At 43.7% G+C, this 24641-nt stretch overlaps 1 protein-coding gene across 1 annotated transcript in view; it reads left to right on the forward strand.

The window, feature by feature from the left end:
- GRM4 (glutamate metabotropic receptor 4) overlaps nucleotides 1-24641 on the forward strand; it is a 590062-nt gene that overhangs the window by 546362 nt on the left and 19059 nt on the right. Inside the window, exon 10 of the mRNA XM_077295492.1 lies at nucleotides 9338-9584. Within this exon, the coding sequence (XP_077151607.1) occupies nucleotides 9338-9584 (247 nt within the window). The remainder of the gene's footprint in view (nucleotides 1-9337; nucleotides 9585-24641) is intronic.

The raw sequence follows: 24641 nt of genomic DNA on the forward strand, positions 1-24641 counted from the left end.
AGTTGGGGCTGTCAGGGAATTCATGGTGATTCCCCACCGGTGTCTATTGCTTCCTCTACTCCTTCGGAAGTTCCTGAGTATTTGTCTGATTATCAGGATGTATTCAGCGAGTCCAGGTCCAGTGCTCTTCCTCCTCATAGGGACTGTGACTGCGCTATAGATTTGATTCCGGGTAGTAAATTTCCTAAGGGAAGATTATTTAATCTGTCTGTACCTGAGCATACCGCAATGCGTTCGTATATCAAGGAATCTCTGGAGAAGGGGCATATCCGTCCATCCTCTTCCCCTCTTGGTGCGGGATTCTTTTTTGTGGCCAAGAAGGACGGATCTTTGAGACCTTGTATTGACTATCGGCTTCTGAATAAAATCACTGTTAAGTTTCAGTATCCTTTGCCTCTGTTGTCGGACTTGTTTGCCCGGATTAAAGGTGCCAAGTGGTTCACCAAGATAGATCTTCGTGGTGTGTACAACCTTGTGCGCATTAAGCAAGGAGATGAATGGAAAACTGCATTTAATACGCCCGAAGGTCATTTTGAGTACTTGGTGATGCCTTTTGAGCTCTCTAATGCTCCTTCAGTGTTTCAGTCCTTTATGCATGATATTTTCCGGAAGTATCTGGATAAATTTATGATTGTTGATCTGGATGATATTCTGTTTTTTTCTGATGATTGGGACTTGCATGTAGAGCAGGTCAGGATGGTGTTTCAGGTTTTGCGTGAGAATGCTTTGTTTGTTAAGGGCTCAAAGTGTCTCTTTGGAGTACAGAAGGTTCCCTTTTTGGGTTTTATTTTCTCCCCTTCTGCGGTGGAGATGGACCCAGTCAAGGTCCGAGCTATTCATGACTGGACTCAACCCACGTCAGTTAAGAGTCTTCAGAAGTTCTTGGGCTTTGCTAACTTCTACCGTCGTTTTATCGCTAATTTTTCTAGCGTTGTTAAACCTTTGACGGATATGACCAAGAAAGGTTCTGATGTTGCTAACTGGGCTCCTGCAGCCGTGGAGGCTTTCCAAGAGTTGAAGCGCCGGTTTACTTCAGCGCCTGTTTTGTGCCATCCTGATGTCTCACTTCCCTTTCAGGTTGAAGTGGATGCTTCTAAGATTTGGGCAGGGGCCGTTTTGTCGCAGAGAGGCCCTGGTTGCTCTGTAATGACACCATGTGCTTTTTTCTCTAGGAAGTTTTCACCTGCTGAGCGGAATTATGATGTTGCCAATCGGGAGTTGCTGGCCATGAAGTGGGCAATTGAGGAGTGGCGTCATTGGCTCGAGGGTGCTAAGCATCGTGTGGTGGTCTTGACTGATCACAAAAATCTGATGTATCTCGAATCTGCTAAACGCCTGAATCCTAGACAGGCCCGTTGGTCATTGTTTTTCTCCCGTTTTGACTTTGTGGTCTCGTATTTACCAGGTTCAAAGAATGTGAAGGCTGATGCTGTCAAGGAGCTTTGTGCCTGACTCTCCTGGAGTCGCAGAACCAGTTGGTATTCTTAAAGAGGGAGTAATCTTGTCAGCCATTTCTCCGGATTTGCGACGTGTGTTGCAGAGATTTCAGGCTGGTAGACCTGACTCTTGTCCACCTGACAGACTGTTTGTTCCTGTTAAATGGACCAGCAGAGTCATTTCCGAGGTTCATTCCTCAGTGTTGGCAGGGCATCCGGGAATTTTTGGCACCAGAGATTTGGTGGCTAGGTCCTTTTGGTGGCCTTCCTTGTCGCGGGATGTGCGGTCATTTGTGCAGTCCTGTGGGACTTGTGCTCGAGCTAAGCCTTGCTGTTCTCGTGCCAGCGGGTTGCTCTTGCCCTTGCCTGTCCCGAAGAGGCCTTGGACACACATTTCCATGGATTTCATTTCAGATCTTCCGGTGTCTCAGGGCATGTCTGTCATCTGGGTGGTATGTGATCGCTTTTCCAAGATGGTCCATTTGGTATCTTTGCCTAAGCTGCATTCCTCTTCCGATCTGGTTCCTTTGTTCTTTCAGAATGTGGTTCGTTTACACGGCATTCCTGAGAATATCGTGTCTGACAGAGGATCCCAGTTTGTTTCCAGGTTCTGGCGATCCTTTTGTGCTAAGATGGGCATTGATTTGTCGTTTTCGTCTGCCTTTCATCCTCAGACTAATGGACAAACGGAGCGAACTAATCAAACTTTGGAGGCTTATTTGAGGTGTTTTGTTTCTGCGGATCAGGATGATTGGGTGACCTTCTTGCCGTTGGCTGAGTTTGCCCTTAATAATCGGGCTAGTTCCGCTACTTTGGTCTCGCCATTTTTCTGCAACTCTGGTTTCCATCCTCGTTTTTCCTCGGGACATGTGGAGCCTTCTGACTGTCCTGGGGTAGATTCTGTGGTGGATAGGTGGCAGCAGATTTGGAATCATGTGGTGGACAACTTGAAGTTGTCACAGGAGAAGGCTCAGCGTTTTGCCAACCGCCGCCGCGGTGTGGGTCCCCGACTTCGTGTTGGGGATTTGGTATGGCTGTCTTCTCGATTTGTTCCTATGAAGGTCTCCCCTCCTAAATTCAAGCCTCGCTTCATCGGTCCTTACAAGATATTGGAAATCCTTAATCCTGTGTCCTTTCGCTTGGATCTTCCGGTGTCGTTTGCCATTCACAACGTGTTCCATAGGTCTTTGTTGCGGCGGTACGTTGTACCTGTGGTTCCTTCTGTTGAGCCTCCTGCTCCGGTGTTGGTTGAGGGCGAGTTGGAGTACGTGGTGGAGAAAATCTTGGATTCTCGTCTCTCCAGACGGAGGCTTCAGTATCTGGTCAAGTGGAAGGGCTATGGTCAGGAGGATAATTCCTGGGTGGTTGCCTCTGATGTGCATGCGGCCGATTTAGTTCGTGCCTTTCACGCTGCTCATCCTGATCGCCCTGGTGGTCTTGGTGAGGGTTCGGTGACCCCTCCTTAAAGGGGGGGTACTGTTGTGAATTAGACTTTTTTGGCTCCCTCTTGTGGTCACTAGTGGTATGACTCTGAGATTGTCTTTCCCTAGTTTGGCACCCACCTGGGTCGTTAGTCCAGGGGTGTTGCTATATGAACTTCCTGAATTCTTAGTCTGGTGCCTGGCATCGTAATCAGTCCTTTCTGTTTGCTCCTGTCTGCTGGTTCTGGTTCATGCAAAATTGAGCTAAGTCCTGCTTCCTTGTTTTTTTGGTTATTTGTATTGCTCTTATTTTTTGTCCAGCTTGTACTAAATGTGATTCCTGATTTTGCTGGAAGCTCTAGGGGGCTGGTATTCTCCCCCCGGGCCGTTAGACGGTTCGGGGGTTCTTGAATATCCAGCGTGGATATTTTTGATAGGGTTTTTGCTGACCGTATAAGTCATCTTAGTATATTCTGCTATTAGTCAGTGGGCCTCTCTTTGCTAAATACCTAGTTCATTCTTACGTTTGTCTTTTCTTCTTACCTCACCGTTATTATTTGTTGGGGGCTTGTATCCAACTTTTGGGGTCTTTTCTCTGGAGGCAAGAAAGGTCTATCTTTTCTCTTCTAGGGTTAGTTAGTTCTCCGGCTGGCGCGAGACGTCTAGAACCAACGTAGGCACATTCCCCGGCTGCTGCTATTTGTGGTGCTAGGATTAGCTATACGGTCAGCCCAGTTACCACTGCCCTATGAGCTGTTTTTTTTGTGTTTGCAGACTTGGTATTTATTGCAGAGACCCTCTGCCATTGGGGTCATAACAGGGAACCTAATGTGAGTCCTCTCTTAAACTAAAATCTCTCTCTGTGGAGGGGTGATGGTCCTGCTGTAATTAAAACACCTGTGGCTAAAAGGCTGAGTGCTCAGTCAGAAGGACTCACATTAGATTCCCATTCAGATGAAGACTTTATTCTAAAAGAGGAATGGCAGTGTTAGGTCCTGGTAAAAGAGAAACGCTTTACCGTGGCTACCAGGTACACATGAATTGGCCAATTTATGCTCTAAGCTTTCTCAATTTTTCATATTACTAGTGCAGTAATGCAATTCCATTTTCATATTTCATATTTGCATGCTATGGTGCTACAGAGTGCTGCCTTTTTTGTTTGTAAAGCTACAGATATAGGTACACACACACACATATCTATTTATATAATTGCCTTGTAATGTTTTCATTTCCTGTTCTGTCCAGATGTGTCCAGATCCCAGAATTCCAAGCGGAGGAAGTTGACCGACCGCCATATTGGGACACCCAAGTGATGGGTGACTCAATATGGAACCTGCTGCTGGTACCAACCTATTGCGCGGTACCACCAGCGGAACACCATCGTACCACACTCACACACTCTATACACCATACGCACCACACACACACTCACACACACACTCACACACTCACACACTCTCACACACACACTCACATTTACACACACACACTTACACACACCCACATTCACACTCACACACACTAACTCACGCTCACACACTCACATACACTCACACTCACTCACACACTCACACTCACATACACTCACATTTACACACACTCAGACACTCACACTCAGACACTCACACTCACACACTCATACACTCACAGTCACACACTCACGCAGCCTCTTGCATGGTACCACCAGTGGAACACCGTCGTGAACATGCCGCCACCGGGATCAGTCGAATGATTCACTGACTGCCGTCATCTTTGTACAGGAGGAGCACATGCGCAATTTTAATGTGACCGCTGCTATCTGTGTGCACAAAGATGGTGGCGGTCTGATTTACTGCACCTGCGCGAATTACACGCAGGTGCAGTGAATCATTCGGCTGATCCCGGTGGCAGATATGCGACGTGTCTACAGGCAGAGGAAGCCATCACATTAAAGGTGTTTTCCCATGAACGAAAGTTCATTTTAAAAATTGACTGTACACGGTCAGACACAGGGGTGACTGTGTCTGACCGTGTACGAAGCATACCACATCTCCTGGGCAGGGGAGGAAGCAAAAGACAATACTTACATTACAGCATGAGATCATTTTGTGAGGTAAAATATTTTACTGACTGTTTTTAAAAAATATTTTACCTCACAAAATGTATCCTCGGTCATCTCCTGCTGTAATGCCAGTATTGTCTTTGAGGGGAGAACACAGCACAGGAAAGAGAGAGACAGAGGGGATAGCACATGGAGTAGACAGGTCAAAGAAGAGAGTACAGACAGTAGAAGTCAGCACATGGGGAAGAGAGAGTGGATGGGTGGGTGAGCACAGGGGGAAGAGAAATTCTCAGCGCTGCAAAGCCTGCCCCCATCGCGACATTACTGCCCTCGCATCAGGCCTCCATCTAGTATATCTATATATTACATAGTCTCCTTTACTATGTATATTACCGTCTTTCTCTCTTGTGAGATATATAATGAAATGAAGGCTGATGGAGCATGGGAAAGCTTCTTTTCTAACGGAGGAGGCAAATTGTTTGGTTTTCTGATCAGAAGCTGCTCCATCAGCAGTCATTTTATATCTAACAACAGAGGATTATGCAGTAAGAGAGGGTGCTGTGAATAACGAGAATAACAAGAATACACAATGTAAGGGACAGCACTGTACATAACAGCAGCAGAAGCTATATAATAAGGGACGGCACCATATATAACTACAGAAGATAATACGTAATAAGGGACGGTGTTATACATTAATATGTAGCTAAGGATGGTGTTATACATAATAAGTGAGTACACAATATACTAAGGGACTGTGCTATACATGATAAGTGAGTACACTAAATACTAAAGGACTGTGCTATTCATACTAAGTGAGTACACTATATACTAAGGGACTGTGATATACATAATAAGTCAATGTATCCGAGTGCAGTGTCTGTGTGCTGCCCGCTTTTACAGATGCATTGAGCATGTCCTATTCTCATCCTCAAAATTGGATCAGAACAGGACATTCTCTGACCCTCATGGATCTCATTCTCAAATCCATGATTTTTATGGATGTGACCTATGAAACTCTACAAGCACATGTCCTGTCTGAAAACAAATCTGGAAGCACACGGACATTTCACACAAATGTAAGAATGTAGCCTAAGGAATTTTACAGATAGCATTATCCCTCCACGTCACACAGTGCAGATACAGAATAATATCTACATCCAGGCATTTACCACTAACACCTTGTCTGATTACAGTCATTTTAAGCTGTTTGTTCTCCATCTGTTCAGGCCCAGAATACAGATATGTACCCCACCAATCAAAATATAAAGTGATAAGCAGCACTGTGCCCCCATAATATAAATTATTCAGTCTCTGTGACTCCCCCCAATTAACTGTAAGGCCATGTGCACACGTTCAGTATTTTTCGCGTTTTTTTCGCGTTTTTTTCGCTATAAAAACGTGATAAAAACGCGAAAAAAACGCTAACATATGCCTCCTATTATTTACAGTGTATTCCGCATTTTTTGTGCAAATGTTGCATTTTTTTCCGTGAAAAAATCGCATCGCGGAAAAAAAAGCAACATGTTCATTAAAAATGCGGAATTGCGGGGATTTCGCACACCTAGGAGTGCATTGATCTGCTTACTTCCCGCACGGGGCTGTGCACACCATGCGGGAAGTAAGCAGATTATATGCGGTTGGTACCCAGGGTGAAGGAGAGGAGACTCTCCTCCACGGACTGGGCACCATATAATTGGTCCAAAAAAAAGAATTAAAATAAAAAATAGTCATATACTCACCTTTGATGTCCCCCGGAGTGTTCCCGCCTCTCACCGCTGCATGCTGCCGCTTCGGTTCCTAAAGATGGTGTGGTTCAGGACCTGCGATGACGTCGCTGTCTTGTGATTGGTCGCGAGACCGGTCATGTGACCGCTCACGTGACCGCGACGTCATCGAAGGTCCTGAACCACACCATCTATAGGAACGGACGCCGCTGAGGATATCGGCTGTCTACAGAGGGTGAATATAACCATTTTTTTTTTTTATTATTATTTTTAAACATTCTATCTTTTACTATAGATGCTGCATAAGCAGCATCTATAGTAAAAAGTTGGTCACACTTGTCAAACACTATGTTTGACAAGTGTGACCAACCTGTCAGTCAGTTTTCCAAGCGATGCTACAGATCGCTTGAAAAACTTTAGCATTCTGCAAGCTAATTACGCTTGCAAAATGCTAAAAAAAACGCGAAAAAAACGGGAAAAAAACGCAAAAAAAAAAAAATGCGGATTTCTTGCAGAAAATTTCCGGTTTTCTTCAGGAAATTTCTGCAAGAAATCCTGACGTGTGCACATACCCTAAGGCTATGTGCACATGGAAAATAAGCAAGGTTTTACAGTACAAAGTGAATGAGATCCTTGAAGTCTCATGCACACATTGCATATTTTTTAATTGCAGATTTGGAGTAGATTTAAATCTGCATAATGACAATTATTGCTGCATATTTCACCCATACTAATGAGTGGGGAAAATAAGCAACAAAAATAAGTAAAAAACATGGCAAAAAATGTATTTTATGCAGAGTTCTTCCTGCTAACACATTAGGATATCCAGCAGAATTTACTCCTGCAAATCCTGAACATGTGCACATAGCCTTAGTCCCTGTCCTGTGTCTCCCTCATCATTAAAAGTACTTGCTAGCATCATAATGAATTTGGGATGGAAAAAGACATTATCAGGTACCGAGCATCCGCCACCTCCCAATTCATTACAAGTCCTTGATAGCCTATTCTCCCACCTTTCAATTCATTATGAAGTGGCCTATGCATCCTCCTCTCCAAAATAAATGTTAAGTCTCTGATAGTGTCATAATGAATTGTGAGAAGGGGAGGATGCTATCAAGGACTTAGCACCCCTTCCACCACCCAATTAATTTAACATCAACATCTTATGTCCTCCTCTCCTCCCCATGTTCATAAGTCCATTATAAGTTCTCCATTCCTCCATACTCCCATTCTAATTGCCCAACCCCAACATTGCCATCTCCCCCACATCCCTCATTGTCCTCTCCTTCAGATCCCTCATTGTCATCTCGCCTACTCCCTCATAGTCCTCTCCCAAACATCCATCATTGTCTTCACTCACACCCCCATCGTTGTCCTTTTCCCATCCCCCTCATTGTCCTCTCCCTATCTCCATCATTATCCTCTCTCCCACTTCAATCATTGACCGCTCCATCACCCCTGATCGTCCTCTCTCCGACATCCATCATTGTACTCTCCCCCACCTCCATCATTGTCCTCACCACCAACCCCATCATTGTTCTCACACTTACCTCTCCTTCTGCTCCCCCACAGCATAGTTGTCGTCAGCAACCATTTCTCTGACACAGGCGCATGCTGCATGCTGATGTCATCAAGCCATGCACCTGTCTCAGAGAGAAATTGCCGGGCAGGAAGCAGAGGACGACGGATTCCTGCAGTTCTGCTGCCATTTTCTACTGTAGGCAGTGGCGCTGCGGAGATCGCTCCCTGCCAGATGCACGTGTTGAGGTCAATCTGGCCATGGGCTGCGAGAAAGAGGCCAAATTTCCCTCATTAGTAGCCACCCTGCATGGGCCCCCTCCACCTCCGGGCCCCGATGCAGCTGAACCGGCTGTATGTCCGCCTCTGATTACTTCAGTGTTTTAAAGTGATAGCTTTGCTATTTCACTATTTTAGATGGTAGACATACTGGTTACAGATTATTTAGAAATGAGATGCCTGTTCTGAGTTTTCTTGTCTTTTGTTGTCCCGGGATTAATTGTGAGCCATACTTGCTATCAAGTTTTGGTTACAACTTATCCCTTAACTGAGATAAGGTGTTAATGTACATTACAAACATTTACAATGATTATTTGTACAAACAGAGGTGATCAATGAATGGCTGACAAATTCATCCATCCTTTTCTCCATTTTAATAATGTCTATAGTTAGCTTCCTAGGCATGACATAACGTTGTGTGTGTTTTATATCTCTCAAAGTAAGATTTAGGCCTATTTGAGACATCTGTGATTTTTCTTGTACTTAAAAACACAGACTGTTTATCAGTATTTTGGATCCCAGTTTCTGATGGTCAAATTTTATCATCAGTGTTTTATTAGAGATTTTCAATGCTAAGAAAAATAAATTGTCAAGCTTCTCCCATACATTGCAATGTTAATCACTGACAGTGCACAGACTGCACATGTACTACATCAATGTGCTGTCCATGATTTTCAAGGACTCATAGACTTGAATGGCTACTATCCCTGTGATTTTTTGCAGACCATTTGGTCTACATAAAAACCCACAATTATGTGAAGATCCTTAGACCATAAAGGGGGTCACGGACATCTGAATGAGGCCTATTTGCATGTGTATTGAGATAGCTTATAATGTTTTACTAAATGAAAATGTGTGCTGTTTGTGTCCTAAAGTTCTGAGTCTGACTCATTTTTCTCTAAATTTTGTCCTCAGATGCATATCCAGACCACAACTCTGACCATTTCAGTGAGTTTGAGTGCCTCAGTGTCCTTAGGTATGCTCTACATGCCCAAGGTCTATGTTATCCTTTTCCACCCAGAACTGAATGTCCCCAAGCGCAAAAGAAGCCTGAAGGCTGTTGTCACTGCAGCGACAATGAGCAACAAATTCACACAAAAAGGAGGCTATAGACCAAATGGCGAGGCCAAGACCGAGCTATGTGATAGCATGGAGACGCAAGGCAAGTAATATTTTGAACAGAACTAACATGTCTACACCAATTATCGTCTGCATCAGACTTATTTATTTAATCAAAAGCAATTCATTACAGGATGACAAGTAATTAAGGATTCTAAACATTATCTTATCCATGAAAGTCAAAGAATAGTCAATCAAAAATCTGCCGCTTTGTTAAAGAAATGAGAAATATGGCTCCAAGACGTTAAATCAACAAAGCTAAAGCTAGATCTGTGACTAAAATGGTAAAGAGGATTAGCCTAGCCACTGATTTGTTAGTCAGTCTGGGCCACGTAGTTATAAACAGCTGTATATCAATAGCTCTCCCAACCCCTCCTGGTGCCAACGCTCAGAAAACACAGCATACAGCTAATGACGCTGTCAGAATTCATCTTTTCATTCACAGGTTCAATGTCAAGCGACATCTCCCACAGGCTGCAGCCTTAGACAGCCTGCAGTAACCTGGGGGTGTACTCTGCATGTATTCCACATACTCTGCACATTTCCACATTTCAAAGCTTCATCAAGCAGAATGCGAAACCTCTATAGCTTCAACACAATTTCTATCACCATGCTGTAGGCTCATTATCATCATCATTGTACAGAAATGTATTATATTTATTCATAACCATAATGTGCGTAATGTATATGTTACCAAGCAACATAATGCAGTGATGCAAATAGTGCCAGCACATTTCTATATATGCAGGTGCATTGTGTGAAAAGGGTAAGTATGGTACATGCATAAAACATTTTCACTCCTGACACAATAATAATAATGCAAAGGCTGCACTTTTACTTTCTCTCTGTCCTCCACCATGGTTTAACGATTTATAATTTTATAATTCAGCACCATCTTGTGTAGCCCTTGTGTTTGTTGATATCCCATGCATATTATTCACCTATGACTGGGATCTTCAGTTGAGATGGAAACAGTTGCAAGGTAGAACATAAACCAGTGGTGATGTATAGGTGACATTACAAAACGTTACTTGTGTTACACAACATAATGTACTGAGTCTGTTACAAAGCTGCAGTCATTTTCCTGTGTATGCCCCATTATGATGCAAATGATGTCCTTCTGTCTGCACCTGTCAGTCAAAAATTATCACTTAATGTCTCATTGACCAAGTTTCATTATAGACCCAAGAATCATGGTCATGGACAATAATGCCAAACTGGAAGAGAAAATAACAATGAGAACTCACCTATGAAATAAAAACAATAGTTATGGAATGTAGTGACCTGTCTGTCAGTTGAAAGGATTCATACCTATACTAAGGGATTAAATGGGGACCAGTTAAAAGAGAAAAATGACTACAGTATTATATATTCTGCCATCATCATACCATTCTCTGCATGACGTTTGCTGACCAGGGTTCCCAAGAAGGGTTCTCCAAAAGGAAATGTGATTTGTACAGTAAAGTTAGCAAACCAATTTCAGATGTTTGGTCAATCAATCACCAGCACATCTCAGCCATACCACAGCGCTGGGCAACAATTGCAAAATGCTTCACCTGTCCATACAGCAAGCTTTCCTGAGGGAGCAATGAAAATAAAGATTTTTCCAGAAGTGGCACATTTGTTTGAGGGGGCCGACATGGTAAGAAGGTTGGTAAATGTTGTAATCACTGTGCCAAACAAGTAAAAATCATAAAGTTGCCAAGTTAATGCTAATAAACAAGATTAGCAAAACATCCATTTTTCTCACCGTTATTATGTTATTATTACATAGCAGTCTGCAATCAATATTCTTATTTGTTAATCTAGAGTAACAATGTGAGTAATAATGCTACGCTTAACTATTGTCAGATCCCCTTTTAAAAGGCTCTAAGGCAAATTCTGTCACTTTAACCAGAAAACAAGCTCAGCAAATGATGGCCCTCTGAATGGAAAAATCAAATGGATCCCATTATAGGTATAAGTGCTAAAAGGATAAAGCGGCCCTTCACCCTGGGACTGAAAACTCTCTAAACATTTCTCATGTATTCACACTACTCGGTGCCTTCTTTTTGCTTCCTCCGGTCAGGTTAGCATTCCATTTCCCCTGCTTCATGGTGCTACAGTAGCAAAGAGAGTGTAGCAATAAGAAAGGGCAAAGAAAAAGAGCTTGGCACTTCCAAAAACATTACAAATTTGGTTTTCTTCATTCATGCATTCGTTTAAAAAGTTACATGGATTGCTCCATATTGCACCTCAGATGCGTTTCCGTCATAACAAACACACTTAATTGTAAAGAAGGAAAACAATTTTTTAAAGTTCTTGGAAGTGCCAGCTCTTTTTCTTCGTCCTTTCCTATGTACTGCCAGCTAGCAGTGGATGGCACCCATTCATTCAATAGTGCAGAGATCGTAATATATGCGGTGAGTACAGAAACTTTTTTTTTTACTGTGGAGTGTTGCAATAACGTTACGGTAATCCTCACCTCTCCACTCCTGTGCCGTGGAATAAGGGAGGATTTGCACCTTAGCTTCTGCCTTTCGTATACCTTTTTGGTGTCCATTTTGGAAGCAAAGGGAATGTTGGCCCATCTGAAGGTAACTATACATGAAAATGTTTAAAAAAAGGGTAAGAGTGGTTGACCAACACTGTGATAGAAAAGCTGATGAAAAAAGCAGTGAATCCCAGGCTGCCAAGGAAGGCCTGACGAAGAAGTCGAAAAGTCTCCGAAACACGCTGTATGAATAAATTATCTACATTGATGCACGTTCAGTTTGAAACTCTTCTTGGTAGCACCCATAATATGCCGCTTTTATCATCAGCTTCTTCATGAAAAATGTTTAGTGACTTTTCAGTCCAAGGGTGGAGGTTACTTTAAGAATTCCTGGTGCAGAGTTACCCACAGGACTCACATGACATGTTTCCATGGTTTGTCATCCTATTCTGTATCAAGAGAACCCTTTTAAATTTGTGTCTCACACAAATGAATCTAAAAAGCCACCTTTGTGGAAGCTATCATGTTACTTACTTATTTATGGTCACTTCACTTCTGTGCATACAGTATATTTTCTGTTTTGCAATTTCAGCTTTCTCTGCTACCCCACTTGACTTTGCATAAAAGCTTATGTATTATATATGTGTCTGATTGAAGTAGGTCTTACATTAAAGGCAAGTCTTTATATTTGAGAGTTAATTTCAGGATGTCAAGTTTGCATCCTGAATCTGTTTTGTTGTATGCATTCTAGAGGTAAAAAGGGAGAAATTTTGAATAATTCAAATAGGCAAATTATTACATACTTCTAAGGCATTAAAGCTGTATTGAAACATGACACATAGATACTTGCCATTATAAAAAATCAGAAGTAAAAATGCCATAAACAACATGTTTTTCTTTAGGCTAGGTTCACGTTGCGTTATTGGGTGATCGCTAACGGACAGCGTTGCACGGTGAAAATGTCGCAATTAACGCCGTGCAATGGGTCTGTTAGCACACCCATTGACAGCAATGTAAATTTCGCCTGTAGCGCATTGCTAGCGCGTGCCAGTTTCGGCACACGCTAGCGATGTGCCGTTCTTTTGTGACGCACCTCAGACGCTGCTTGCAGCGTCCGCGGCGCGCCCGAGGTCCGTTCCCCGCTGTGTCAGATCGGGGATCTGCACTAGCGGGGACGTTAACGCGACCCCTAAACGCGGCCCCGAAAAAGACATTGCGTTAGCGCAATCCGCTAGCGCTGGCGCTAAACGGATTGCCCTAACACAATGTGAACCTAGCCTTATACAAGTGTATATACAGTGGTCTCACAAAATTAGAATATCATCAAAAAGTTAATTTATTTCAGTTCTTTAATACAAAAAGTGAAACTCATGTTACATAGAGTTATTACAAACAGAGGGATCTATTGCAAGTGTTTATTTCTGTTAATGTTGATAATTATGGCTTACCGCCAATTAAAACCCAAAAGTCATTATCTCAGTAAATTAGAATAATTAGCAAAAACTCCTGTAAAGGCTTCCTAAGCATTTAAAAAGGTCCCTTAATCTGTTTCAGTAGGCTTCACGATCATCGGGAAGACTGCTGACTTGACAGATGTCCAGAAGGCAGTCATTGACACACTCCACAAGGAGGGTAAGCCACAAAAGGTCATTGCTAAAGAAGCTGGCTGTATTACAGAGTACTGTATCCAAGCATATTAATGGAAAGTTGAGTGGAAGGAAAAAGTGTGCTAGAAAAAGGTGCACAAGCAATCGGTATAACTGCAGCCTTGAAAGGATTTTTAAGAAAAGGTGAATTCAAAAATTTGGGGGAGATTCACAAGGAGCGGACTGCTGCTGCAGTCATTGCTTCAATAGCCACCACACATGGATGTATCCAGGACATGGGTTGCAAATGTCGCATACCTTATGTCAAGCCACTCATCACCAATAGACAATGACAGAAGCATCTTATGTGGGCCAAGGAGAAAAATAATTGGACTGTTGCTCAGTGGTCCAAGGTGTTTACAGATGAAAGTAAATTTTGCATTTTGTTTCGAAATCAAGGTCCCAGAGTCTGGAGGAAGAGTAGGGAGCCACACAATCCAAGCTGCCTGAGGTCTAGTGTGAAGTTTCCACAATCAGTGATGGTTTGGAGATCCATGTCATCTGCTGTTGTTGGTCCACTGTGTTTTATCAAGACCAAAGTCAGAGCTGCCGTCTACCAGGACATTTTAGAGCACTTAAATTTTTTGGAGATGGAAATTTCATTCTCCAGCGGGACGTGGCACCTGTCCACACTACCAAAAGTACCAATACCTGAACAGTATCACTGTTCTTGATTGCCCAGCAAACTCGCCTGACCTTAACCACATAGAGAATCTATGGGGTATTGTCAAGAAGGAAGATGAGAAACACCAGATCCAACAATGCAGATGAGCTGAAGGCTGCTATCAAAGCAACATGGGCTTCCAAAACACCTCAGCAGTGCCACAGGCTGATCGCCTCCATACCACGCCTCATTGATGCAGTAATTGATGCAAAAACAGCCCTGACCAAGTATTGAGCACATTTACTGAACATACATTTACATAGGCCAACATTTTGGATTTTAAAATCATTTTTCAAGCTGGTGTTATAAAGTATTCTAATGTACTGACATAATGACTTTTCGGTTTTTATTGGCCATAATCCATAATTATCTCTTGTTAGGGTTGGTGAATTGCACTAAATAAAATATAAAATAATGTGCAATCACAACCCAGGGTCTACCATGCAGAGATCAACCCTGTTGTTAGTGTTAACAATGACAGAACACAACAGGAAGCTTTAGCTTGAACACACTGAGTTAACACCACTCAGTATGAACGGAACTCTGAGTACCAAGCTCAGTTACTTCACCAAGAGGTACGGCACAAGTATGCGAAGTGCTATACCCTGTTAATGTCACTGTGATAATAGCAAGTGGATTGAGCTAGCTCTGCAGCTAAACGGTGCTAACCGCACACACGAATGAAGCAGATGCTGAGCCAAGAGAGAAAGCTCTTTGAGGCTAGGTACAATACCCTGTCACTTTCACCGAGAAGTAGAGCATAAGGGTTGAGCTTGCTCTGTAACTGAACTGTGCCAATCATGCACATGAACTAAACAGATGCTAAGGCAAGCGGCTAGTTACCCCAGTCCTGGCACTACTGAACCTGTGCCTAATCGGCACCCTAAGCATGTAGCAGACAGAGACTCAGGCATTGAGCCAAGGGTATGAAACCGCATAAGTGTGCAACCAGCCTGCCAACATGTACAGTCTTTGAGCAAAGACACACATGCAAAGGTGCAGACAGAGTGGTAGAGTAGCCTCCCATACATACCAAACATAAATGACACTAGCGCGCCTGCGTGCACCACTGAGAGACTTTTATACGCTAGGCTCCACCCCAAACATTCATGCCCAGTCGGACGAGACATTGCCCGTGGGCCAATCCGGGGCTGCCACATCATAAGAGCAGCTAACTTTTAACCACCAAAAATGAGGAGCCGCTGCTTCACAGACATGCTCAGTAAGGTGATCTCTGGACTTAGACTCCAGAGCGCAAGGCTGCACCTGCACATCACTGGTCACCATAGACTTGACTGAAGACCCAGCAGCAACCAAACATATACTATGAGCCCGAGCAAGACGCTGGGATCAACGTCTGTTCTGAGCAGCAATCGCAGCAGCTGGACATGAATGGGAGACTGCAGAAGCAGATAATGCTTGGGATCAATCCCTGTGCAGCAGGAGAATCCCAAAGCCTAACATCAACATTAACAGATATAAACACATGAAATAGATCACTCTGTTTGTATTGATTCTATATTATACAGTATATCAGTTTCACTTCTCCTCTAGAGCAGTGATGTTTTGGGCCTCTCTCTTGGCAACACGGATTTTCAACTCCCTCCAAAGGTTTGCTATGGGATTAAGATCTGGAGACTGGCTAGGCCACTCCAGGACCTTCATATGCTTCTTATGAAGCCACTCCTTCATTGCCATGGCAGTGTGTTTGGGATCATTATCATGCTGAAAGACCTATCCACGTTTCATCTTCAATGCCATTGCTGATGGAAGGAGGTTTGCACTCAAAATCTCACAATACATGGCCCCATTCATTCTTTTATGTACAGGGATCAGTCATTATGGTCCCTTTGCAGAGAAACAGCCCCAAAGAATGATGTTTTCACCCCCATGCTTCACAGTAGGTATGGTGTTCTATGCAACTCAGCATTCTGTCTCCTCCAAACATGACGAGTTTTGTTTCTACCAAACAGTTCTACTTTGGTTTCATCAGACCATATGGCATTCTCCCAATATTCTTCTGGATAATCCAAATGCTCTCGAGCAAAATTCAGACAGCCCCGGACATGTACTGGGTTAAGCAGGGGGACATGTCTGGCTCTACAGGATCTGAGTCCCTGGCGACATAGTGTGTCACTGCTCTAGAGGAGATCTGCATGGAGGAATGGGCCAACATATCACCAACAGTGTGTGCTAACCTTGTGAAGACTTACAGAAAACGTTTGACCTCTGTCATTGCCAACAAAGAATATAGAGTATAACAAAATATTGAGATGAACTTTTGTTAATGACCAAATACTTATTTTCCACCATATTTTGCAAAATAAATATTGCCAAATCAGACAAGGTGATTTTCTGGATTTGTTTTCTCCTCTTGACTCTCACAGTTGTGGTCTACCTATGATGTCAATTACAGGGCTCTCTCATCTTTTTAAGTGGGAGAACTTGCACAATTTGTGGCTGACTAAATAATTTTTTTCCCCAGTGTATGTATATTTATATATCAAACTTTTAACATTCAAATTGCAACACCAAGAAAGGAAAAGTAGTGTATTTAAGTAAATAACAGGACTGCTTGATAAGTTTACATGTTTATGATATGCAAATTATAATAAGATGGAAACAAAAGTTTCAAAACTTGCTGATTTATTCAGTATCAAGTATTCACGTCACATGCAGAAATACATGCACTTACAAGTCTTAATAGGCTATCAATGAGGTTATTAGTTACATATGAAGGCTCAGTGGTTAACGCTTTAATCTTGCAGTGCTGGATAGTGATGGGCGAACCTGAATAGTAAAGTTTGGGGTCTGTACCGAACACCTACTGTGCGAGCACGGACCCGAACATGGACTTTTCCGGGAAGTCTGTGTTACTGTTCAGGTTTGGCACCCTGAACATTGGGTGTTTCCCATGCTGTCATCTGCATGGCCTCCGGTCACAGAGGCGTTGGCTGATGGGAGTATAAATCCCATCAGCATATGCTTGCTGCTGCTAATAACAGCAAAAGCAGGCATGGCTGATGGGAATATTTATCAGCCAGTGCCTGCGCTATAAAGAAATAACGTTTTAAAAAATTACATGGGGACTGTTCTATTTTTGATAACCAGCATTGCAAAACTGACAGCCGCACACTGCAACTGTTAGGGCTGGCGGAACACACCAAATAATTATAAAGATGGAATAAGGTGCGTTCATAGCCCGGGGTCCACCGTGCAGGGGTGATAACTGCTGCTAGGAAATGCCGGACAGTAAATGGCGGTATAATGAAAACACACACAGGTTAGCTACACTCGATATAAATATAGGACCACAATATCGCAGAGGAAATGCAAGTATTGAGTCACAGAACTCTGCCCCAAGATGCGGGGTTAGAGTCCCTCTAGACCATGTGCGTTCGGCACCAGAACTGCGGTGCCAGGGAAAACACAAAATAGACTTAGCGCACTGGGAACGCGCAGCGCCACTCGGGCGGACACCACTAACTGCCCAAGTAGGGATAGGTAAGCGCACTGGTTGCGCATGGTGCCGCACTGGCTAGCGCTGCAGATAGATTCTATAGATTGTGCCTGGTGCTGGATGGCACTATCTAGATAGCTTCAACATTTGCGAGTAGTCATCAACACTAGGGATGGCTAGTATAAAACACCAGAGAAATATATATATGCATTTCAACAATGAATTAATAATAATTTTTATTAATTCATTGTTGAAATACATATATATATTTTTCAATTGTTCCAAGTACAGGCACATTATGAAGTGCCATTTGCCAAAAAATAAATACAGGCATTCTTTTATATACATTGTATGTCTTGGCTTTAATTTGAATATACTTTATATACATTTTTTCGTTTTGTTTTCCAAATATGGTGTTTTATACTAGTAGTACCCTGTATGGTCTGCCATTCATTTCCATGTGTAGCAGTGACCTTTTTTCTTATATTTACTTATTTACAATATATAGGTTAAGTATACACTCACCGGCCACTTTATTAGGTACACCATGCTAGTAACGGGTTGGACCCCCTTTTGCCTTCAGAACTGCCTCAATTCTTCGTGGCATAGATTCAACAAGGTGCTGGAAGCATTCCTCAGAGATTTTGGTCCATATTGACATGATGGCATCACACAGTTGCCGCAGATTTGTCGGCTGCACATCCCAAAGATGCTCCATACAAGGCAGGATGGATCCATGCTTTCATGTTGTTTACGCCAAATTCTGACCCTACCATCCGAATGTCGCAGCAGAAATCGAGACTCATCAGACCAAGCAACGTTTTTCCAATCTTCTACTGTCCAATTTCGATGAGCTTGTACAAATTGTAGCCTCAGTTTCCTGTTCTTAGCTGAAAGGAGTGGTACCCGGTGTGGTCTTCTGCTGCTGTAGCCCATCTGCCTCAAAGTTCGACGCACTGTGCGTTCAGAGATGCTCTTAGGCCTACCTTGGTTGTAACGGGTGGCGATTTGAGTCACTGTTGCCTTTCTATCAGCTCGAACCAGTCTGCCCATTCCCCTCTGACCTCTGGCATCAACAAGGCATTTCCGCCCACAGAACTGCTGCTCACTGGATTTTTTTTCTTTTTCGGACCATTCTCTGTAAACCCTAGAGATGGTTGTGCATGAAAATCCCAGTAGATCAGCAGTTTCTGAAATACTCAGACCAGCCCTTCTGGCACCAACAACCATGCCACGTTCAAAGACACTCAAATCACCTTTCTTCCCCATACTGATGCTCGATTTGAACTGCAGGAGATTGTCTTGACCATGTCTACATGCCTAAATGCACTGAGTTGCCGCCATGTGATTGGCTGATTAGAAATTAAGTGTTAACAAGAAGTTGGACAGGTGCACCTAATAAAGTGGCCGGTGAGTGTATATATATATATATATATATATATATATATATATATATATATACAAATACTGTATATATATATATACAGTTAGGTCCATATATATTTGGACAGAGCCAACATTTTTCTCATTTTGGTTATAGACATTACCACAATGAATTTTAAACAAAACAATTCAGATGCAGTTGAAGTTCAGACTTTCAGCTTTCATTTGAGGGTATCCACATTAAAATTGGATGAAGGGTTTAGGAGTTTCAGCTCCTTAACATGTGCCACCCTGTTTTTAAAGGGACCAAAAGTAATTGGACAGATTCAATAATTTTAAATAAAATGTTCATTTCTAGTACTTGGTTGAAAACCCTTTGTTGGCAATGACTGCCTGAAGTCTTGAACTCATGGACATCACCAGACGCTGTGTTTCCTCCTTTTTGATGCTCTGCCAGGCCTTCACTGCGGTGGTTTTCAGTTGCTGTTTGTTTGTGGGCCTTTCTGTCTGAAGTTTAGTCTTTAACAAGTGAAATGCATGCTCAATTGGGTTGAGATCAGGTGACTGACTTGGCCATTCAAGAATATTCCACTTCTTTGCTTTAATAGACTCCTGGGTTGCTTTGGCTTCATGTTTTGGGTCATTGTCCATCTATAGTATGAAACGATGACCAATCAGTTTTGCTGCATTTGGCTGGATCTGAGCACACAGTATGGCTCTGAATACCTCAGAATTCATTTGGCTGCTTCTGTCCTGTGTCACATCATCAATAAACACTAGTGACCCAGTGCCACTGGCAGCCATGCATGCCCAAGCCATCACACTGCCTCCGCCGTGTTTTACAGATGATGTGGTATGCTTTGGATCATGAGCTGTACCAAGCCTTCGCCATACTTTTCTCTTTCCATCATTCTGGTAGAGGTTGATCTTGGTTTCATCTGTTCTTCCTGAACTGTGCTGGCTTTTTTAGATGTTTTTTAGCAAAGTCCAGTCTAGCCTTTTTATTCTTGACACTTATGAGTGGCTTGCACCGTGCAGTGAACCCTCTGTATTTGCTTTCATGCAGTCTTCTCTTTATGATAGATTTGGATATTGATACGCCGACCTCCGGGAGAGTGTTGGTCACTTGGTTGGCTGTTGTGAAGGGGTTTCTCTTCACCATGGAGATTATTCTGCGATCACCCACCACTGTTGTCTTCCGTGGGTGCCCAGGTCTTTTTGCATTGATGAGATCACCAGTGCTTTCTTTCCTTCTCAGGATGTACATTTTGCCACTCCTAATATTGTAGCAATTTCTCGGATGGGTTTTTTCTCTGTTTTCACAGCTTAAGAATGGCTTGTTTCACCTTCATGGAGAGCACTTTTGACCGCATGTTTACTTCATAGGAAAACCTTCCAAATGCAAGCACCACACCTCAAATCAACTCCAGGCCTTTTATCTGCTTAGTTGAGAATGACATAATGAAGGGATTGCCCACACCTGTCCATGAAATAGCCTTGGAGTCAATTGTCCAATTACTTTTGGTCCCTTTAAAAAACAGGGTGGCACAGGTTAAGGAGCTGAAACTCCTAAACTCTTCATCCAATTTTAATATGGATACCCTCAAATGAAAGCTAAAAGTCTGAACTTCAACTGCATCTGAATTGTTTTGTTTAAAATTAAATTGTGGTAATGTCTATAACCAAAATGAGAAAAATGTTGTCTCTGTCCAAATATATATGGACCTAACTGTATATATATATATATATATATATCCCCCTTTGGTCAGAAAACAGGTTTGTTGCATACACTTTTTTCTTCTAACACTAGGGATGGGTATGATTCGGAGCTTTCACCAGAACAGGCATACATCCACACACACACAATAACTTATTTATACTACCGCATGACCGCACGGCCATGCGAACCTTTTATAGCGGAAGTTCTCCAGGAACTTCCTAGTGGTCCAATAGGAGCTGCTACAAGACCTGAACATGTGACCCCTGACCTCCAATGAGAGGTCGTCCCTTGGGCATGCTCTGAAGAAGAAAAGCAGGACTTAGTCCCAGGAGCACCTGCTCGCTGCTGATCACTACTGGTTATGATGACTGAGCCTGGAAGGACAGCAGTAACAAGCCGCACAGTATCAGCTTGAGCCAGAAGCTGGGACCGACATTCCTGCTGAGCAGGCTCCACTGTGGCTGGAGGAGAATGGGAGGCTGCAGCAGACAAGGTTTGAGATTCCCCATGGGCAGCAATGAGCAATGAAGGCAGCAATGAGCTGCGGAGCCCGAATGTGCTCAACAGGCTCCCAGGACCTCTCCTCTGGGCCATGACCGTTCCAATCCACCAAATAGAATTTTTTGCCACGTACCACCTAACACCTCATAATATCGTTCACCTCTTAATCGTCCGTGGTCGAACCCCATGTCCCGGCAGACGACTCAGAAAACCGGGACATGTGAACGGGCTTTAGGAGGGAGACATGAAAGGTGTCGGTGATGCCCAGGCATAGAGGAAGGGCCAGACATTAGACGACAGGGTTAACCTGTTCCAGAACCTTGAAGGGGCCTAAGTAGTGAGGCGCAAACATAGTGGACTCAACTCGTAGCACGATATTACGGATGGAGAGCCACACTAAGTCGCCAGGAGCAAAGGTCGGAGCGGGGCGCCAAAGTGCATCAGCGGAGACCCTCATTCTCTCCTTGGAGGCCAGGATGGCATCCTGTTTGCGGTCCCAAATGACACATGCCTCCACATCCCAGTCTGCCTCCCTGGAGTCAGTGGAACACACGGACATGGGACAATTAGCCTAGGTTCTTCCTCCTCCTCCGATGACACTAAGGAGCAGGAAAGAGCATCGGCAAGGGTGTTCTTCCTCGAGAGAAAAATTGAGGGTGAAGTAGAACAGGGAGAAGAACAGGGACCATCTGGCCTGGCGAGAGTTTAGCCGCTGGGCAGTTTGTAAATATACCAATTTTTTGTGGTCGGTGAATACTTGGAAGGGATAGCGAACCCCCTCCAGGAGGTGTCTCCACTCCGAAAAGGCCAACTTCATGGCTAGCAACTCCCTGTCCTCTCTGCTGGTGAGAATGTCTTGGAGAAGAAGAAGCAAGGATGCTTCCGACCTTGAGCATCCTTCTGGAAGAGGACTGCTCCAGCACCGACAGAAGAGGCATCAACCTCCATGATAAATGGTTTATCTACATCAGGGCGATGTAACATGGGAGTGCTAGCGAAGTGTGACTTAATTGAAAGGCCTTGGATACCTCCTCTGACCACAATTTGGGATTTGCTCCCTTCTTGGTGAGGGCAGCCAAGGGAGCTACCAAAGTTGAGAAGTGGGGAATGAACTGGCGATAATAATTAATGAACCCCACAAAGAGCTGCACCGCTTTAAGAGAATGGAGTTCCTGCCAGTCCATCACAGCCTGTAGCTTGGCAGGATCCATGGCCAATCCCCGGGCAGAGATGATATAGCCCAGGAAAGGCAAGGACTCATGCTCAAACACACACTTCTCCAACTTGGCATAGAGGGAGTTTGCCCGTAGGAGGTCAAAGGCTTTGCAAACATTTCTCCAATTGGAGCATATATCTGGAGAGTAGATGAGAATATCATCCAGGTACACTACGACCAAGGGGGTGAGCATATCCCAGAAGATATCATTCACAAATTCTTGTAAAATGGCAGGAGCATTACAGAGCCCGGAGGATATCACCAGGTATTCATAATGCCCATCCCTGGTTTTTAAATGCCGTCTTCCATTCATCCCACTCACGGATACGAATTAGGTTGTAAGCACCCCACAGATCAAGCTTAGTAAATACCTTTGCTCCCCACAACCTATCGAATAGCTCAGATATCAGAGGCAGAGGGTATTTGTTCTTAACGGTGATAGCGTTAAGACCCCTGTAATCTATGCATCGATATAGTTCTCTGTTCTTCTTCTGTATGAAGAAGAACCCCGCCCCTGCAGGTGATACTGACTTCCTAATGAATCCTCTTGCCAGATTCTCCCGGATGTATTGGGTCATGGCCTCCATCTCCAGGAGAGATAGGGGATAGACTCGACCATGGGGAGGCTCTGCACCAGGCAAGAGGTCAATAGGACAGTCATAGGGGTGGGGGGGTCTCCACAGCCCTCTTGGAAAACACGTCCACATAGGGCCAATAGTGCTTGGGGAGAGAAGAAAAATCTGCGGGTACTTCAGTAGTAGCAACCTGAACGCACTACCTCAGACATCTACCCTCACAAGATTTACTCCATCCCAGAATTCTCCCTTAGGACCACTCTATATGAGGAAAGTGGTAGCGTAGCCTGTCATGATCTCTGCAGGCAGAGATCATAGCAAGCCTATAGAGGGACAAGCTCTCGGAAGATGGAACTATACTGACCATGAACTAAGCCTGCCGCGCAACTAGAAATAGCCAGGTAGCATTTCCTATTTATCGCTAGATGCCCAGCTCTGGCCTAAGACCTAAATAGCTAGCAGAGGGAAATATAAGACCTGGCTCACCTCTAGAGAAATATTCCAAAGAAGACAGTAGCCCCCCACATATAATGACGGTGAGTTCAGATGAAACAACAAACGCAGCAGGAAAATAGTCTTAGCAAATTTGAGGTCCGCTTACTAGATAGCAGAAGACAGATAGTATACTTTCATGGTCAGCAGAAAAACACTAACAAAACACCATCCAGAGATTACCTTAAACTCTGGCATTAACTCATAACGCCAGAGTAGCAATCCCTGATCAACGAGAGCTTTCCAGACACAGTAACAAAACTTCAGCTGTGAACTGGAACAAATAGGCAAAACAAAACATGGACAAAAGTCCAACTTATCTAGTAGTTGTCTAGAAGCAGGAACAAGCACTGAGAGGCATCAGATAACATTGTTGACCGGCAAGAAACCACCAGAGAAATGAGCTTAAATAGCGACACCCACTACTGATGGAACCAGGTGAAACAGGAAAGAGGATGACAAGTCCAATTCCACAAGCGGCCACCGGGGGAGCCCAGAATCCAAATTCACAACAGTACCCCCCCCTCAAGGAGGGGGCACCGAACCCTCACCAGATCCACCAGGGCGACCAGGATGAGCCCTATGGAAGGCACGAACAAGATCAGAAGCATGAACATCAGATGCATTGACCCAAGAATTATCCTCCTGGCCGTAACCCTTCCAGTTGACCAGATACTGGAGTTTCCGTCTGGAAACACGAGAGTCCAAAATTTTCTCCACAACGTACTCCAACTCACCCTCAACCAACACCGGAGCAGGAGGCTCAACTGAAGGTACAACAGGTACCTCATACCTGCGCAATAACGACCGATGAAAAACGTTATGAATGGAAAAGGACGCAGGGAGGTCCAAACGGAAAGAAACAGGATTAAGAATCTCCAATATTCTATAAGGGCCGATGAACCGAGGTTTAAACTTAGGAGAAGAGACCCTCATAGGGACAAAACGAGAAGACAACCACACTAAATCT

The sequence above is a fragment of the Ranitomeya variabilis genome, chromosome 3, assembly GCF_051348905.1.
Source record: "Ranitomeya variabilis isolate aRanVar5 chromosome 3, aRanVar5.hap1, whole genome shotgun sequence".
Taxonomy (NCBI): domain Eukaryota; kingdom Metazoa; phylum Chordata; class Amphibia; order Anura; family Dendrobatidae; genus Ranitomeya; species Ranitomeya variabilis.